This window comes from Emys orbicularis, chromosome 3 (assembly GCF_028017835.1).
Source record: "Emys orbicularis isolate rEmyOrb1 chromosome 3, rEmyOrb1.hap1, whole genome shotgun sequence".
NCBI classification, from domain to species: domain Eukaryota; kingdom Metazoa; phylum Chordata; order Testudines; family Emydidae; genus Emys; species Emys orbicularis.
In genome coordinates, this window is record NC_088685.1 from 174,285,047 (window position 1) to 174,305,746 (window position 20,700).

General features: G+C 40.4%; 1 protein-coding gene across 1 annotated transcript in view; it reads left to right on the top strand.

Annotated features, from left to right (window-relative positions):
- The window catches only part of BICRAL (BICRA like chromatin remodeling complex associated protein), a 64,248-nt gene that overhangs the window by 20,662 nt on the left and 22,886 nt on the right, over positions 1–20,700 (top strand). The window contains exon 2 of the mRNA XM_065401052.1: positions 18,768–18,816. Within this exon, the coding sequence (XP_065257124.1) occupies positions 18,773–18,816 (44 nt within the window). The 5' untranslated portion in view covers positions 18,768–18,772. The remainder of the gene's footprint in view (positions 1–18,767; positions 18,817–20,700) is intronic.

Below are 20,700 nucleotides of genomic sequence, written 5' to 3' on the forward strand. Positions count from 1 at the left end.
TCCAGGAAAAAATAAATAAACTCAGTAATGATAAGTAAATAAAAAGATTTCAGGGTCTGTTCAAAAGTGTCTGCTGGTCTGGATTTGGCCCGTGGTTGCCTATTGACTACCCGCAGTATAAGCTATATTCGCAGAAGTGCTCTTTTGACAGTGTAAACTGCTTCTCTTCTAGGATGACCAATATAGCTATACCAGCAAAGACAAGATACTGGTGTAGATGTTGCTTATATTGGTAAACTGCATCTTTGCTGGGATTGCAGTGCCCCCTCCCAAGTAAGATTAGCGATAGCAACAAAAGCACATTTTTTCTAGTATAATTGCGTCTATGGTAGTGCTCGTGCTGGCACAGCTATATAAGTCGGGATCACACTCTTTTACACCCCTAACCAACATAATTTTGTTAACAAGAACATGAGGGTAGCCACAGTTATACCTGCATAAAAGCCCTTTTGCAAGTATAACTTATTTTGTTTGGGGAGCTGGTATAAACTATTCTGGACAGTATGAAATGCGTCTCCATTAGGAAGTTTTATTGGTATAGCTATACTAGCATAGCTGTACCAATAAACCCTTTCTAGTGTGGACAAGTCCTTTGTGCTTGCTTACTTTAGGGCATGGCTACACTGGAAACTTAAAAGTGCTTCCGCGGGAACGCTCCCGCGGCAGTGCTTTGAAGTGCGAGGGTGGTCACGCACAAGCACTAGGGGAGAGCTCTCCCAGTGCTCCTGGTAATCCACCTCCACGAGGGGATTAGCTCAGAGCCTGTTTACACTAGCGCTTTAAAGCGCTCAGACTTGCTGCGCTCGGGGGGGTGATTTTTCACACCCCTGACCCAGCAAGTTAGAGCGCTATCAAATGTAAGTGTAGACAAGCCCTTAGAAAGTTTTGCCTCTAATTACATCAGTATAAAGCAGCAGAAAAAACCCCTCTAGTGTGGATGCAGTTATACAGGTTTAAAAGTGCTTATTCTGGTTTGGGAAGTGAAAATTAGATGGGTAAAAGGCACCTTTATACTGGTATAACTGCATCCTCCACACAAGAGCTTATGGTGGTATAACTAGTAGGTAAAAAAAATCACACCCCTAAATGACATAGTTATACTGTTACAACTTTTCTAGTGTAGACCAGGTCTTTGATTTAGTTATAGAAACCTGGTTTTGCTTTGTTTTTTCATTCAGAATAATTGAGTTTATAGATTAATGAAATGAGAATTAACAAAATTAATTAACACTATATAATACATCCTTTCCCTCTTAACTGGATTCCTCATCTAGATGATGTATCTTCTAGAATTGTTTCAAGGAGCATTTTGAATGAGGAAAAGTTTTTAAAAAAATGTCAGCGAGACAAATCTTCCTTAAAATATTTTGCAAAGTCCTTCATCACAAGGTAATGTTTAAAAAACAAACAAACAAAAAAGCTTTAAAGTTAATTACAACTGGAAGGGCTAATCTTGTAACACCTCACTCACACAAAACTCCTATTGACTTTTGGCTGTCTGCACTGTATTTTTGTCAGTAAAATTATTGTCGGTTGGGGTGTGAAACAAACACCCTCAACTGACAAAAGTTTTACTGACAAAAAGCGCCGGTGTGGACAGCGCTTTGTCAGCGGGAGACACTCTCCTGCTGACAAAGCTACCGCCCCTCATTGGGGGTGGTTTTATTTGGTCGGCTGGAGAGCTCTGTCCTGCCGACAAAGAGCAGCTACACTGCGTACCTTACAGTGGCACAGCTGTAGTGGCACAGCTGGACCACTGTAAGGTGCACAGTGTAGACGTAGCCTTAGTATGAATTTCGCCTGAGTGAGAAGTTACAGTATTGGGCTCTAAGAGCTGAGTTTATTAAGAACTTTGTGGACTGTGGGTGAAATCCTGGACCCACTAAAGTGAATGCCAAAACTCCCATTGACTTTCGGCCAAATATCTTTCTTGATGATTTCCACTCTAGTTTTCTGGGGCGAAGTACTAAGTACTGTTAGTTCAGTGTGTTCAAACATTCGAACTGTTCATTCATCTATTAGTTCAGTGTGTTCAAACATTATTTGGTTTCTAGGACAGGATAATTGAAGGGTACATAGTGTCATGTTCAGCATGAGTTATCACCAGTAATGCAGTATTACTTCATACATTCCTCTTTACTTTAAAGGTGTTCTTTCTGTCTTTTCCAAGATACCTGATTATTACTTTAGTTACTAGTCAGGTGTATTGACAGGAATGCCGTTGAAAATGTCTGTACTGACCCTGTTTTACAAGTAAATTAAGTAATCAAATTCTGTTCCCAAAATTTTAAAATCTGGGATTGCATTAGGTCACTTTCTCTGTCCAATATCTTTAAAAAATATTTAAACATAGCAAAAGAGCATGAGATACAGTTGTTGTGAACAGCAAATTAAATAAAGCCAACTGAAGAAACTGGTACAAGAAATTATTCATAACCGTCTATTGCAATATAGCAGATACTGTAACATGCTATGATACTGAATATGGTGGTGGTTTGAAATATTCAAGAACATCTCAGCACATAATAGAAAAAGAAGTACCAGTTTTAGGCAACAGCACTGGGAGCTTCAGGAATCTATACAGACTTTAGACCAGAGGGGGGCAAACTACGGCCCGCGGGCCACATTCGGGGCCCGCAGGACCCTTCCCTCTGGCCCCCAGCTCCTGCCAGGGAGTGGGGTCAGGAAAGGCCTGTGGAGGAGCCAGCCCAACTCCCTGGCCCCTCCCCTTCTGTTCCCCTCCCTCACAGTCACAGTTCCCCCAGCGCCTGGGCAGCGTGGCTGCAGCTCCGGCCGGGCAGCACGACTATAGCGCCGCCAGACGTGGTGCTCCAGGGTGGTGCGGTCAGGGGGCGGGGAGCGGGAGGAGTAGGGGCGGTCAAGGGGGGCGGTCAAGGGGCCTGGGCCCTGCTGCCAGGGACAGGGGCAGAGCAAGCCAGGGCCCCCCTCCCCTCCCAGGATGCTTGGCCCCTGTCCCCAGCAGCCAAGCCCAGACAGGGAGCGAGCCCTGCCCGACAGGGAGAGCAGCCAAACGAGCAGGGGAAACGCACAGGGAAAGGACTGAGCCCACCTTTCCCCCACCCCACACATAACGTGGGGCGGGGAGAGCAGGGAGGGTTGGATGGGGGGGCTGTCAGTGGGTGGGGAGCAGGGGCGATTGGATAGGCACAGGGGTCCCAGGACTGGTCAGGGGGTAGCGAGCAGGGGGGATTGGACGGGGGACGGGCGTCCCGGGGGGATGGTCAGGGGGCAGAGAGCAGGAATGTTTGGATAGGATGTGGGAATCCCAGGGGGCAGTCAGGGGTGGGGAGCAGGGGGGGTTGGATGGGGGTAGGAGTTCCGGGGGGCTGGGTAGGGGGCAGGGGCCAGGCCACACCTCACTGTTTGGGGAGCATAGCCTTCCCCAGCCTTCCCTACGAGGCCCTCCATACAATTTCTGTACCCGATGTGGCCCTAGGGCCAAAAAGATTGCTCACGACTGCTTTAGACAGTAACTTAGTTTGACTTTCATTGATGTGCATATTCTTAAAATGTCAGCACATGTTTTACAGTTTTCACAGTACTGTACATCCAACCTTCTATGGATATATTTAGGGCCTTAGTACAGGTACGTGAAATTCAGAATGGTTTCCCAAAACTCAGATGAGGCCTCCTTAGTTTTCTAAGCTATATTAACAATGAATGAAATTTAAGGAATATTTGAGTACTGGATGAACAGCCTTTATCTTTTTTTTTCTTTGTACAGTGCTTTAGTGTGCATGTATTACTTGCCCTTCCAGTGCAGAGACAGTCTGTCACTGTAAAAGGATACAATCCTCTAAAATGATTAATGCCTCCTGAAAGGGCATTAAAGTGTAGTGGGAGCCGAGGACACTTGCAGACACCAGCAGCCCACCGGAGGTAGTACTTTATGTATTTAATAGGTGATTGTAGTGATGTATGTAATTTATAAAACTACTCTGTGATGTTTAGTATACATAATGTTATATACCACAAAGTAGTTTTCTCATCTTTTATCAGCCATGGTTTTTCAGTAAGTTGGCATGAATATGCCAATTGTTCTAGTGCAAAATTTAAATTACACCTTTCTTGTCATAGAAGTACTTTGAGAATATTAATATATTAAAATATTAATATTTATTTCCAGAATCACACAATTGATTTGCAACCTTATAATCTAATCTTTTAAATAAAATATTCCTCAATATGAGATCCCTAGATCAAAAATCCATTTTATAAAGAGAAAAAAGTTGAGATTTTAAATAAGTGCCAATGAAAAAGCAAATGTTTGGGATTCTATCTTAAAAATATAGAATGTAATTTGGAGTATAAATAAAGTACCATAGTTGTATAATTGCTGAGGCTTATCTTTGCCTGGGCCTGGGGAAAATATTCACAGGACACAGTTGTACCTGTATTAGAATCTGAACAGAAAGTACCATTTGTGAGTGGATGGCTAACTGAAAAAGTTTACTGTACTTTTCTCAAATTAGTTTCACTTGCTAGTTTTAATGTATAAAAATGACACCTTGATAATAGTTCATCTATTTTTCCACACTACTCTTTATATACATTTCATATTCTTAGTTTTAGTGTAGTCAATCAAATTCCACAACGTTGGCCACTTTTTTCCAATGAACATTCTCTAGCAGTTCCTGGTGCATAATTTTCAAACTAACTGGGGTAGGGAAGATAAATATATTTTAATAACGTTTCCTATACTCCAGTTGTGCAAAAATTGAAATTTGCTTCTTGAGAGCAAAAGGCAGGCAATGTGGGGGAGCAAACTCCACAGCTGATCATTTATTTGCCTGGTAAGTTTTTGTGAGAGTCAGATAATATCCCCTTGTTGGAAGGTTCTCACAATGCCATTTTTAACAACATTTTGGAAATTTAAAAAACAAAAAAAATAGTAATAAGGGTTTGAATTTATTTTTCTTTATTGTTTCTGTATATTGCAGAATTCTCAGACGATACAAGCCAGATTCCTTGCAGAGCTCCCTTCAATTACATTTGGGGCCTTGTTTCACTAGGAAGCTAACATATGGCAATTAACACATTGAAATGCTAGTATGGACAAGGCAGTTGTAGTTTTAATGCATTAGCAGGTCTATGTAAATGCATGATAAAATACACTTTTCTTTTTTTTTCTGATGTTGACACACCCTCAGGGCAATCTTGGCCCCATTGAAGTCAATGGGAGTTTGCCATCAAATTTAGTAGGGCCAAGATTTCACTCTGGGGGTTTTGCCTGTGCAAAAACTGCAAGATCAGACTTATTGTGTTACACACAGCTTTGATGTAATTACGTTAATGAAGGATATAGTGGTAGTCTTGATTCAGAATTTTCTTCTTTCCATTACTTTGAGTTGTGCCATAGTAAGTTTTAGGTCTGTCAAGCGATTAAAAAAATTAATCGTGATTAATTGCGTGATTAATCGCACTGTTAAACAATAATAGAATACCATTTATTTAAATATTTTTGGATGTTTTCTACATTTTCAAATATATTGATTTCAGTTACAACATAGAATACAAAGTGTACAGTGCTCACTTTCTATTTATTTTTGAATATAAATATTTGCACTGTAAAAACAAAAGAAATAATATATTTCAATACAAGTACTGTAGTGCAATCTCTTTATCATGAAAGTTGAACTTACAAATGTCAAATTATGTACAAAAAAACCCTGCATTCAGAAATAAAACAGTGTAAAATTGTAGAGCCTACAAGTCCACTCAGTCCTACTTCAGCCAATAGCTCAGACAAACAAATTTGGTTACATTTGCAGGAGATAATGGTGCTTGCTTTTTGTTTACAATGTCACCTGAAAGTGAGAACAGGCGTTCGCATGGCACTGTTGCAACCGGCGTTGCAAGATATTTATGTGCCAGATGCGCTAAAGATTCATATGTCCCTTCATGCTTCTACCACCATTCCAGAAGATATGCATCCGTGCTGATGACGGGTTCTGCTCAATAACGATCCAAAGCAGCGCAGACCAACACATGTTCATTTTCATAATCTGAGTCAGATGTAACCAGCAGAAGGTTGATTTTTTGTGTGTGTGTGATTCGGGTCCTGTAGTTTCCGCATTGGAGTGTTGCTCTTTTAAGACTTCTGAAAGCATGCTCCACACCTCATCCCTCTCAGATTTTGGACGGCACTTCAGATTCTTAAATCTTGGGTCGAGTGCTGTAGCTATTTTTAGAAATCTCACATGGGTACCTTCTTTGCGTTTTGTCAAATCTGCAGTGACAGTGTTCGTAAATCAAACAACGTGCTGGGTCATCATCCGAGACTGCTATAACATGAAATAAATGGCAGCATGCGGGTAAAACAGAGCAGGGGATGTATAATTCTCCCCCAAGGAGTTCAGTCATAAATTTAATTAACACACTATTTTTTTAAGACCATCATCAGCATGGAAGCATGTCCTCCGGAATGGTGGCTGAAGCATGAAGGGGCATACGAATGTTTACCATATCTGGCACGTAAATACCTTGCAACGGCGGCTACAAAAGTGCCATGCAAACGCCTGTTCTCACTTTCAATTGACATTGTAAATAAGAAGCAGGCAGCAGTATCTCCCGTAAATGTAAACAAACTTGTTTGTCTTAACGATTGGCTGAATAAGAAGTAGGACTGAGTAGACTTGAAGGTTCTAAAGTTTTAAATCGTTTTGTTTTTGAGTTTAGTTATGCAAGGAAAAAAAATCTACATTTGTAAGTTACACTTTCACAGTAGAGATTGCACTACAGTACTTATATGAGGTGAATTGAAAAATACTATTTCTTTTATTATTTTTACAGTGCAAATATTTGTAATAAAAATAATATAAAGTGAGCACTATACACTTTGTATTGTGTTGTAATAGAAATCAATATATTTGAAAATGTAGAAAAGCATCCAAAATATGTAATAAATTTCAATAGATATTCTATTATTTAACAGTGCGATTAATCGTGATTAATTTTTTTAATCGCATGAGTTAACTGCGATTAATTGACAGCCCTAGTAAGTTTGAATTTTTTACAACTGTACTCAACCCAAGGGAATAAAAATGTCATATACATTTTATCAGAGGAGTGAAATAATTCAGAACTATTACAATGTAACTAGAATTGTAATAGTCTTCCTTTTCACATAGCTGTTATAGTGACAAATTTTTGTTAGGATTTTGCATAATGAAAATAGTCAATATTATAATAAGACTGTTATTTATAATAGTGTAAATATAAGTAAGTATGAAATATTTCACGCTGTTGGCTCTGATAGATCAGTTGTATTGTAAATCACATATATCCAGATCAGACGCAATATGTAAAATCATATTGAAATTAATGAGATTTTGTGTGGTATACTTTGTATAATTTTAATAATTTTTTAAAAGCACAAACTTAAAACGTTAAGAAAGTAGCTTACTGTGTGTGCAGTTTGGTGTGTTTCAAACTAAACTTGCCCATATCCTAATTTTAAAAAGTACAAATAGATAGAGCTGTAATTCGTCTTAAGATCTAAAACATTTATAAAGTAATTTTTGTTCTGGTCCTTCTTAAAAACCAAACCAAAGCAACTAAAATCAAGATATCTCACTATTTTGTGAATTTTTAAATATTTTAAACTGCCTTTTGCAACAATAACAAAAACAGTGGTATCCAGGCTAAAAATCTGTGACAAGTTTTAGTTTGATGTGATTTGAAATGGGTTAATTTATACATGCATAAATCTTTAGCAACAATGGTGCTACTCCAGTCCCCTTTTTATTGGAGAATTTAAAGATGGAAAAGAAACCTGAAAAAGCAAAATCCGGTGATGGTAGTGTAACACTACAAAACTGATTTTAATATGTAATGTCATTAGAATTCAATGAAATAATGTACAATTTGGAGGGAACAAGGAATTTAAAATGTTTTAAATATAAATTGTGACCTTGATTTCATGCCTAGTATAAAGTGAACAACATTGTCATTTGAAATATAAATAGTGCTCAGGAACAGTTTTTGAGGAAGGTATCATATACAACGAGATTTACCAAGTGGAGTCCTAATTCTGTGACTATTTACGCACGTTCTTGAAGTTAATGGGACTTTAAGCAAGCGAATAAAGTTTTTACAGGATTAGAGTCTGCCTTAACTTGTTAAAAAAAACTTCGGCCCATTGTCTATACCTTTCCGCTTTGGTTAAGAGTACAAGTAATATCTTTAGTGCAGTGGATAAAGAAACTGGAGGTGATAAAATCTTGTTTCTGTTTGAAAAGCAGTATTGAACACCATGTTTAGTGGTTTTTTTTTTAATTAAAATTTTTAACTCTGAAAGCAGCTTTTCTTAGTGATTTCACATAACAAGGAGCTGCTTGTTTTCCTCTGCTTACACTATTGGAGAGGAAGAAAACTGAGTGGAAATCAAGCCAGGGACAAAGGGATCGAGGAGAAGGTTGTGGAACATCGAAGCCCATCTGTTGATATTCAGAATCGCATGTTTGGGGATCTTTCTATTGGAAGTGGCATATTGGAGCAGAGCTGGGAAGCAGCCAATCTGTGTGGCATGCTTCTGTCCTAACACACAAGTTTTCTAATGTTCTATCTGTCCTGACAGCACAGCTAGGAGAGAGAGAGAGAGAGAGTCTATTCCAGCTTGTACTTTAAAACAAACAAACAAACAAACAAAAAAGTTACTAATTTTCCAATTGCAGAACTGAATTGTTCTTTCACTTACATTTTTCCAATCCAGTTGGAGACTAACCTACAGAATTTGAAGAAATTGCTATTCTATAGCCGAGGGCAGAATTTGGTTTGCAAAATCTTAATTATTGATAATGTACAAGCTGAAAATATACCGCCTAGCTTTCTGATCTCAGATTGGGTTTGCAGGGCTGACAATTAGAAAAGTCATAGTCTTACTTTTAATCTGAGCAAATTTGATATAGTCAGTGAGAGACATTAAACATGGAACCTTTCTTTATTTAGTCACTTTTCAGAGAACTGCTTCAAAAGAAAACCATTTTTTCTAAATAATTTTTGTTAATTATAAATATATTCATTGTGGGCCAGATCACGTCTCGTGGCTGTATAGGGAATAAGAGTATTTACGGTACCCCTTTTCCCCCTGTATGGGCACCCATGCCAAGAGTAGCTGCATGGGGAGGAGAGTAGCTTACACAGAGCTGTTACATTCCCCTCCCTTGTGCATGTGGATGAAAGTAGGCAGGAAGAGGTGGTGAATGGACTGAACCTTGGCTCCAATCCACAACGTACTGGTCTGCCTGTTGGGGGATCTAGTCTATGCCATACCTGGCTAAGGATACCTCCTCACCAGAGTAAGGGGGAAACCAGGAGGCATGTTGTGGAGTGACTCCGGTTTTCCCCTTGCCTTCTGATCTGCTCCAAGGGTAGTGCAACAATATGCTTAGGATTTGTGGCATAACCAAAATGTATCCTTTCATTAGGTGCATTGGTGACTTCTTCAGACATTTAAATGGCACAACTCCCTGTTCACTGAAGGGGGAAGAAACTGAAAGTCCCTGAAAGTTTGGTCTCCCAGGAGATTATGATGGCAATTTGATTACATTGCAATTTTAATGAGATTTGATTATACTATCTCTATATAAAATCACAGTGAGATCATTTTAGTGCAAGTAAATGAGTATATATAGCATTCAAGAGAAAATAACCTCTATAGAAGTGGACTGTTGCAATGTTAGATTATCAGTAAGAAGCTTAATGAAGCCAGTATTGGAGTTTAGAAACAGTGTGAAGGTGTATCCAAAACTACCACTGCATATGTAAAAGGAAGATATCTCAGTGCTATATTGAGCCTAAATCACTTTAGCTCTTGCCTGCAAAGAAGACAGTATATTAAGATAGTGTGATAATCCTAGTGTATTTGTAAGAAAATAGTGCAACAGCAAGATTAAATGATCATGCTATGTCAGCAAGCCAATATCTATCTGCTGTACCTGTCTTTCTTTGACTACAGTAGTTAAAAGGTATATAATATAAATTTCCCATAAGGATGTTCTAATGGTTACCATATTCTCCTTGGGTCAGTATGACTGCCCAAGTGTAGCAGCACATATGGTTTCTCATTAGTGAGCCTGAAATCTTAACTTAGTTAAAACTACATTAAATGACTCTGACTCCGGTAAATGAATATTAAACTGCTCTAATTTCAGGACCTTTGTTCTGACCCCTGACCTTAACTCTATTTTTGTAGTTCACTATTTTGTGCCCAGATGTTACTGTATGTTGAATGTTCTATGGGCTCAGTCTTGCCCAGTACTGTGTCGGTGTGCAAGGACATGTAAGGAGTCTGTTTCTGTCCCACAAGGAGTAGGGCCAGGACCAGGACCATTCCATAGCCCAGTCTTGTGGGCTAAGAGATCAGAAAAGTTAATATACTCACCTTCCAACTGTCCCCAGTGCCAGTGAGAAAAGGTGGGTGAGGTAATATCTTTTATTGGACCAACTCCTCTGTGGATGAGAGAGACAACAGTGCCAGTAACATTTTCCTAGCAGAGATGCTGACTTTCTGATTTCCCGAGGGGGTGCATGACCCCCACTCCGGCCCAGGACCCACCCCCACTCCAACCCTTCCCTCAAGCCCCCACCCCCACTCTGCCCCCACTCCGCCTCTTCCTGCTCTGTTCTGCCCCCTCCCCTGAGCACACCCTGTCCTCACTCCACCTCTTCCTGTCCCCACTCCTCCCCCAGTGTCTCCTGCCTGCCGTTGAACAGCTGATCCCAGGGGGCCCGTCGGCGGGCAGGGGGTGCTGGGGGGAGGAGGAGCAGGTGATCGGCGGGGCCCACCAGTGGGTGCTGAGCACCCACTATTTTTTTCCGTGGGTACTCCAGCCCTGGAGCACCTATGGAGTCAGCGCCTATGGTTTCTAGAGTAGTTATTAACAATTAGGCTTGGAAGGATTAGATTTTTATTCGTAAATGTCAGTAAACATCGATTTCACCGTACACACACAAACCGACAAAAATATTTTAATTGATAATAATTGAAATGTACAGATAGGGAAAGCAAGAAAAATGTTGCTGGAGAACTTATTAGAGTTTGATATAAGGCTATTTACTTTGTATACTTTGACATGTCATGTTGACAGTTTGTGTTTTAACTATTAAGGCTTTAACTTTTTGACTCTGTCTACTGTCATTAATTATTGTCTGACTCTCCCATAAGTTCCTGCAACTGTAAGCATTTAAATGGATAAAATTGAAAAAAAAAAAAAGCCATAATTTTGCACAACTGTGAAAATTTAAATAGATAAAAATAGAAAATGGTGCTTAAAATAAACAATATTATCTGTTGAAATTATTTTAAAAAAATCAAATTTTGCCTAGCATCATAAGACATTCAAAAGTTACATTGTGTGTCTTTGTTTGGCACTGACGATAATGGTGATGGTTGAATGTAAGCAGACACCACTCTGGTGAGTTAGTTGTGTTGCACCTGCTTAGAACAGGGCCACATTTGGTGTGATGATGATAAATTGATTTTTGACAGATTACATTGTGTGGAGATAATAATAATACTTACATATTTGACATGCTACATTGCAGTGGCTCCCCAAAAGGTTATGATGCATCTTGTCAATGGCTTGGAATTTATTCTACATTTAGTGCTTGCATTATAACTCCTGTTGATGTTAGTAGGTACTTTGGGTGTGCATTCATGAAAGGGTAATTTCTGCTTTAAAAGTTTTCACTAGATACATAGAGCATAGTATAGCATGTCAGACAATCACCTGGAAGCACAGAAGAATACCGTATATATATTCCTATTTCAATAAAGAGGTCCGCCCACTTTTAGTGGATAAATGAATATTTTTAAAGAGAGAAATAAAGCTTGCTTTCAGGTTATGAACCTGTATGTTATATTTTGATCTGAAACGTAATTTATTGAAGAATGATCAGTCGCTGAACAAGCTGAGAGATGATAGACCAGATCTATTAGTTCATACAGTTCGTCTTCTGTTAGTGCTGGATAAATACTAAACAAAACAAAAGTAAAGACCCTACTTAGCTTTCATTTATTTAATATGTTGAACATGACAGAACACAGGTAGCCCATCCAGCTTTTCTAGTGTAGGTGTTTATTGAGATTAACTACATCCATGGTTTTTTTCTGTCATGCTCTGATATCTGTATCTAAATTGATTAGTTTGTAGTATAAGCTGTTTAAATGTAAATACCTGTCTCATGAAACTGTGAAGTATGTCAGATTTTCTGTGCTCTTTTTCTTCTGCTGTCCCCCTCTTTCCTTTGACTGTCTCCTGGGAGTGTAAGGCTTGGATCTTTAAGAAATGTTAAATAAAATTATAGTAATTAACTATTCGATAATTTTTTTAATGTCCAATATATAATATAATTTAAAATTATTAGTTTCTGATGGAAAACACTCTGCAGATTCTAAGTATGTACATATTTTTAATAGTTTGGGAGGTTAATAGATTTTTCAATATTTGGCATTTTAAGAAATGAGTGAGAGTGGTAGAATGCATTGGTGCTTGTCAAACATGTTTTGATGCCAATTGCAGTCTTTGAGACAAAGTCAGAGGTGAATCAAAGTCTAGAGGGGTGGAGGTTCATATAATTCACATCTTCCAGTTTTCACCCAACACCTCCAGTTTAGACTCACTTAAATGCCCGCAGGTTTATTTATTTTAACATACTCTTACCATTTATATCCTCAACTTACACTCCACTGGCAGTGAGACTGTAGGAGGTAACAACTCAGAGCCCAATCACTGCTATGTTGGAAGCTTACTTTTAATTGGGGCCTCATTCTTTTTCTTTTGGTTATGTGAAGCTTAGAGATGATGGGCCAAATTCTGTCAGTATGTGCTGAAGGGCTAAAAGGGAGGAGTGTGGCAAAAAAAAAAAAAAAAAAAAAAAGGCAAGCAGAAGGGGTTGTATGTTTAAGTAATAAACCCTATTGAAAGTTATAACTTTTCTACAACCTTTTCTAGCTCCTTGGTGTTTTAATTAAACCAACTTAGACATCTGTATGCGCACACATTGGTAAATGGAAATAAATATGTGTAAGGGAGTTTAATTTACATATTACACATCACCTGTTGATAGGGTTGCCAACTTTCTACTGGCACAAAACCAAACACCCTTGCCCCACCCCTTCTCTGAGGCCCCCCCTGCTCACCTCATCCTCCCCTCCCTCTGTTGCTCACTCTCCCCACCCTCGCTTGCTCATTTTCACCGGGGTGGCTCAGGAGGCTGGAGTGCGGGAGGGGATGAGGGTTCCAGCTGTGGGTGCGGGCTCTGGGGTGGGGCCAGGGATGAGGGATTTGGTGTGCAGAAGGGGGTTCCGGGCTGGGGGGTGGAGCCGAGGGGTTTGGAGTATGGGAGGGGGCTCCAGGCTGAGGCTGGGGTTAGGGTGTGGGCTCTGGGCTGGGAGTGTGGGTTCTGGGGTAGGGCCAGAAATGAGGTGTAGGAGGGAGCTCTGGGCTGGGGCAGGGCCTTGGGGTACAGAGGGGTGAGGGCTCCGGCTGAGGGTGTGGGCTCTGTTGTGGGGCCAGGGATGAGGGATTTGGGGTATAGGAGGATGCTCCAGGCTTGGACTGAGGGGTTCGGCGGGCAGGAAGGGGAGCAGGGCTGGGGCAGGGGGTTGGGGAGGTGTCTGAGGGCTCTGGCTGGGGGTGCAGACTCTGGGGTGGGGCTGGGGATGAAGGGTTTGGGGTGTAGGAGGGTGCTCCGGGCTAAGATCGAGGGGTTCGGGGAGGGGGAACAGGGCTGGGGCACGGAGTTGGGGTATGGGGGGGGTGAAGGCTCTTGCTGGGGTGGGGCTGGGGATGAGGGGTTTGGGGTGTAAGAGGGATGCTCCGGGCTAAGATCGAGGGGTTTGGAGAGTGGGACGGGGAACAGGGCTGGGGCACGGGGTTGGGGTATGGGGGGGTGAGGGCTCTTGCTGGGGTGGGGCTGGGGATGAGGGGTTTGGGGTGTAGGAGGGTGCTCTGGGCTGGGATTGAGGGGTTCGAAGGGTGGGAGGGGGAACAAGGCTGGGATGGGATTGGGGCGTGGGAGGGGATCAGGGTTGCAGTCTTCGGGCGGTGCTTACCTCAAGCAGCTCCCGGTCCGGAGTCCCGGAAGCAGCGGCATGTCCCCCCTCCGTCTCCTAGGTGGAGGCACAGCCAAGCGGCTGTGCGCGCTGCCATGTCTGCAGGCGCCGCCCCCACAGCTCCCATTGGCTGCGGTTCTCGGCCAATGGGAGCTGCAGAGCCGGGGCTTGGGGCGGGGGCAATGTGCGGAGCCCCCTTGCTGCCCCTACACATAGGAGCCAGAGGGGGGACATGCCACTGCTTCCGGGAGCCACGCGGAGCCATGGCTGGCCCCGCTACGTTGCCGACCGGACTTTTAACGGCCCGGTCAGCAGTGCTGACCGGAGCTGCTGGGCATTCTGTCAAAAATCGAACACCTGGCCACCCTACCTGTTAAATTTGCTCCCTTTTTTAAACAGGTAAGCTTAAGGACTTGCACTTGCTTGCATCACGTTGAATTTGGCTCAGTATCTTTAACTTAGTTACCCAGTGGTATTTATAGAGCATCAATCACCATAGTATCTAGGTCTCTATGAGTAAAATTCTGCTATCAGTTACACTGATGTACATCAGGAATAATTTAATTGAGGTAAATAGAATTACTCCAGCTTTACACCAGTGAACTGAGCAGAATTTAGCCTAAATATCTAATTAGCCTCTAAGTTTCATACTTAGTTCTAAACTTGAACCACTTTTCCACAGACCACATCCTCTATATGCTATTTGCAGATCTTTTGCAGACTCTGTGCGGTATCATTTTTCCTCTTGCAATGCAGTATGGCATCATATTAAGTAGGAAGTTGTGGCAGTCACTTGAGGCTATAATAGTAGGAAGTTGCTACAGTTTCTGTTATTTGAACTGTATCAAGTCCCAAGAGCATATGGCCCTTCTAATATATATGGATGATGCCCTCAGTAGAATATAACCATTTTTGGATCCGAGATGTCCAGAAATATGATCTGTGTATTTTTGGCTAGTGTGAAGTACTGTTTGTTGCATTGATTGTGTAAAGACTGCTGATAGTAATTTTTTGCATATGTCTATTGAACCAGATCACTGATCGGTTAGAAGGAAACAATGGAATCTATTCTCCTTTCCATACATGCACAGAATTTCTGTTGGCATTAATGGGAATTTCATTAGAAGTATGGAAAAAAGAATAAAGTTGGTCCTAAATCAGGTATCTTACACTGACTCATTTAATCTCTAAAGACCTGTTATGTGTGGATTGTCGTCCAGGTTATTTGTATTTTGTGATGGTCTTTTTTTCTGTTTATGTGATGTTTAGAGATTATGGGCCTAATTCTGTCTGAAACCTAGAAATAGGTGTAACAGACCCCTGAATGAGCATGCAAATACACTGCAAAAACAATGTTAACAACTGTTCTTCTGATCAAAGCCTAGATTCACACGATCTGTGCCTTCCTACTAACAGAAGAGGTAACTAACTGAAGACTAACGGCTGTTTCTGCACAAAAGCCATTTCACGGTTAGGAAGTGTCTGAGCATAAATATTGTAGTATGCCACGTAATATGCCTGTGCTACTCATATCTTGAATAGCCTGAGGGGTAATCTCTGTGCTCATATTTCTAAGCCATTTTATGTGTGGTTGAGTTTTTTTTTTCATTTAAAAAAAAGTCTTAGTCCTTTACAGGGTACATGCTTAGGATCCTATGTTTTAAGGGGATAGATTTCACATAGACAACTCCCTGGCTGGCTCAATTCCCTTCCAGGTGCAGAACTCTGTATTTGGGCTCTTAAAAGTGTACTTCACTGGCAATGAGTCTGTAGCTCACAGCACAATTCATTATTCTGGCATGTTGTAAGCGTGCTTTTGTTTGGGACCTTGCTAATCATGGCTGCCCTTGATCTTGGCTGCTTGCTAAAATGTACAGTATATGTATCTTTCTTTTGTATTGTTAACAGTATGTTGGGTAGATTTTAATAGAACTTGAGACTTGCAGAATGAAGAAAAACATATTGGTAGATATTTTTCATTTTGAATTAATCAAAAAAAGTCTTTAGTGTCAAGATTTTATAAAGTGTAAAGATGGTAAAGAAGAATATGAATTACCACTGAAATTTTAATTTATTATGCATTTTCATTCAGTCATACCTTTTCTTTTTTAAATATAATTTGCAGATTTTGACAAATGATTGAGCTTTTACTGTCAAATTCAGCTTATTTGTTTTTATTGGTTTGATGCACATGTAAATACTGAAGCTGAGCAAAACTTCTGCATTGTTACTTAGACTTTTATTTCTTTTTTCTTAAAATCTATAACCTTTATTACTTTGTCACAACAGATTTTATGGTCCATTTGGTAAAACATTTCCATCTTTATTTTTGCTTCTTCTCAAGTTCAGTTGTTTATCAGCAGTTGGTTGCACAGTAGTGTCCCGTGAAGTAGCCACAGAACTTTTTTTACATAAGAAAATATACTGCCATTGTGTTTTTGGGGTGGGGTTTTCAAAAGCACCAATGTAATGCAGCACAAATTTTATTGATTTTCAGTGAGACTTGTGCATATGAGGGCTGGTCTACACCGAAAACTTATATCAGCATGGTGACGTGTCTCAGGAGTGTGAAACTATGCCGAACTAAACCTCGGTATAGACAGGGCTAGGTTGATGGAAGAATTCTTCCGTCAATCTAGCTACTGCCTCTAGGGCAGATGGATTAACTACAGCAATGGGGGAACCTCTCCTGTCACTGTAGTGAGTGTCTACAGTGAAGCGTTATAGCGGCCTGCAGGTGTGCCACTGTAATAGGGTATGTGTAGACAAGCCCTTAGAAAATCCCACCACTGAAGCAATACTCCATGCGTGGACTCAAAATTTTGCTGTTAGAACAAAGGAAAGAACAACATACTATAAACACTACTAGGAATAGAGTTAAAGAAAGCTCTAGGCTAAACATTTATTCTTAATAGTACATATTTACAGAGTGCAGTGACATAATAAAATAGTGTTTATGTTGTAAGTCATTGTGGTTTAAATCCTCAGCCCAGCATCCATACTGAATAGCTGGATTTGGCATTGAGTAGAGGGGCTAGTCCATAGGGGAAAGAATTCTCTTTCCTAGGGTGCAGAGTCACTCCATGGATGCTACTTTAGTCCAGTAGTTGAAATAGCTCTCTGTAGGCTCAACTTGTCCCCCTCCCCTCCTGCACCCAACAGGAGTGAGCACTGAAGGATCCACACAGTGGTGGGCCACCCCTCCCCTGCTTCTGCAAACTAATGCAGAGGGAATCCTTACTGAGTGGGGCTCTGCACTATAGAAGGGCTGCATGCACGCTGCATATCCCCCCCAAACCCATTTTGGATAACACCTTGTTTGCGAGTCCAGGTGATAGGGGAGATAGTGGAGTTGTCAGCAAGGTAGAGAACAGAGGAAATTGAGAGAGATTACTAAAAAATTTCATTTTGGACATGTTAAATTTGAGGTGGTTGCAAGACACTCCTGAGGAGATGATATAAAGGCATTTGGAGACGTGAGAGTGGATAGTTGGATGGGAGGTCAGGGTTATAGAGATAGATTTGGGAAATGCCAGCAAAGAGTTTGTATCTTAAATAGTGAGAGCAGATGAGGTCACCTAAAGAGAGAGTAAAGGAGGGCGAGAGAGGCAGTGTAAGGATAGAACCTTAATGGGTATCAATGGAGTGGAAAAGGGCAAAGGAGATAGAGCAGTCAAATGAGATGATGATGGTTATTGTGGTAGGAGAACCAGAATCCTACAATCTCAGAAGCCTAAGGAGCAGAGCAAGCAGAGGAGAAAGCGATCAACATTATAAATGCAGAAGAACATCCATACAAAACGGAACAAGCAATGAGTAGGGGAGAAGATGGCCATGATGGTTTGGAAGTAGAGATAGGGTGTAACTAGTGCACAAGTGATTAAATACAATCCAGTTAATGCGAGTGATGTGTGTAGCAGATATTTTTTTAGGATTTTCAGTTACTACTTCTATTACCAGGAGCTTACTGAAGTATGCTTATGAGTGTCACTTAGAAGAAATGGGCATATCTTGAAGGGCCAGCCACTGACACAAATGTGTGTTAAAGGGTTCTGAGAAAACAGCATCCTTCTCAGCCAGCTGCTCTGCGCCTTATGACTTAGGTTGGGCATATAGTGTTCTTTCCAGGCCACTGGGCTGTGGTTCCTACTCCTCTCAGATTACTTCACCTTATTGTATTGTGAGTAACAAAACACCATGCTTAGGAGTCCCCAATGTTCCAGGTTTTGCAACGCTCATTTGTTCCCTGATGGGTGAGCTGTTACTGAAAACAAAAATTCCCGGAAACGTATTTTACTGTGAGAGAAACATGAGTCTATCATTAACATTTTTTCATCTACAGAGTGGTCCAATTGGTCAGTTTGGTCAGGCCATTGTCTTCCTCCATTTTTAAAAGAACCACAGAATGACAGGATTAAATTACTGCATTATGTTTACACAGTTAGATACACGAGGCTAAATTCTGCACTCAGATAAGAGTGAAGGACTCACATTAGCTTCAGGACTCGTATTAACTTTAGTGGCAGTTGTACAAGTTCATCTAAGAATGTGGCTCAGAGTAAATATCACACAATTCCCACAAATTGTTTATTGAAAAAAATGGATGTGCTTTGAAATTGTTTTATTGTTGAAGGAAATTTTTTCTCTGATTTTGATGAAATACCAGTCATTTCCTTTTTTGCTTTAGTTGTCATGGATGATGATGACGATGAGTCCTGTCTCCTTGATCTTATTGGGTAAGTTCCCCTTAAGAAATTCTTAAAAGAAAAATCTATGCAAAAATCATTGTACAAAATTAATCCATATAAAAGATGATTAATTTTCAGTAGTCCCTGAAAGTTGGTGTCATGTGATAGTTTGGAGGCCTGTAAGTGAAATGAACAGATAGCATAAACTCTGATTGTGACTAATTGGTAGTCCACTGGTTTTTGGCATGACACTGACTTCCCCTCTTGCCCAATGATGGTCCTGTCAGGTCAGTGCTGAGGCACATTAGCAAACAGGGAAACCTGCCCTACACTATTGATGCAAAGGAAATACCTCTTTTTTGGCTAGATAAAGGATTTTAGCCTTCAGGGCTGTCAGTATAGCACCTTCACAAACATTACCTTCTAAATGAAAATATAATTAAAATATATAGACTGTTTCAAAATACAAGCTACCTAAATTATTTTTACAGAAGATAAAATGCATTTGTGTACCAATTTTATAAGAGTTGAATTGCTACCGGTATTATAAAGAATGACAAACAATCAGGAATTTTAAAGGTTATCAACTTTTCTCCATTCAAAGGGATTTTTATTTTAAATCCCTATTTGTGTAAAAAAAAAAAAACAACCAACCCCCCCGCAAACCAACCAACCAAAACCACAGTCTTCTTACTTTGCATTATTTCTATTCCATTCTATACCACTTTTACATGCAAATTGATGTGTATTCTATATGGGATTGAAAAATCAATATTTAGGTACAGTTGCAACCAAGAAAAGCTTTATGTGGAATTGAGGTATATTTACTGTAGGCATGGTGAAGTCCTTTTCCCTTGACTGGCCAAAATATCGATATAGTTCTTCAAGAGCAGACATTTATCGTAATACACCTCTACCTTGATATAACTCTGTCCTTGGAGCCAAAAAATCTTACCGCGTTATAGGTGAAACCGCGTTATATTGAACTTGCTTTGATCCGCCGGAGTGCGCAGCTCCGCCCCCCTGGAGCACTGCTTTACCGCGTTATATCAGAATTCGTGTTATATGGGGTCGCGTTATATCAGGGTAGAGGTGTATGTCCAAAATGTGTAGAACATATTGAATATCCAGTATCTATTACTTTTTTCAGACTCTGAATTTTTTTTCAAATGTTATGCCAGTCACCGCAATAGGAAAGTTTTCCTGCATGGTTCTAGGTGTAGATGAAGTCAAGAAGACAAATCTATCCACATATGTCAAGTATAGCGAACAGTGAGCTTTATCTTGCATTGCTTATGCACCCAAAACTTCCACTGAAACCAGTGAGAGCCTTGAATGCAAAAGGAATGAAGTATCAGGCCCAATAATCACTATAATTAGATCAGATTAGTATGTGAATAGCCTACCAAATAACAAATTGTTGGTAGTGTTGCCTAACAGTCGTCATGTACAGTGTTGTTATAATATGAGACTGCTGACTTCAGCCACCAAAGGGAACATATTTATGTCCTGCCTGGAGCATCAGCTTAAGAATTGTCCAAATGGAAACAAAAATGAAAGCGCTCAATAATAAGCCAAGTTACAAGAATTCCAGTCCAAGTCCACAGAATGTTCAGAAGATGAGGTCCTACAAATAGGAGGGTGTTGGGTGTAATGCATTATTTGTTGTAGTGTCCCTTTTTACTGCTTGTATCAGCTATCATTCAGAGCATCTGGCAGGACAGAAAAACTGAAGTTTGTCTCCATTAAATCTTTCAGTTTGGTAAGTGTCTTCTAATCTTTATGGATTTATTTTTAGAAATAATAAAAGTTATAAGATAGGATGGTTAGCTAGGGTGGTTAGCTAGGATGATGATAAAACATCAACATTTAAATTTGTCATGATCATAAAAGCTGGTAAGCAGTATTGATAGTAAAGGTCTTGGTTATGTA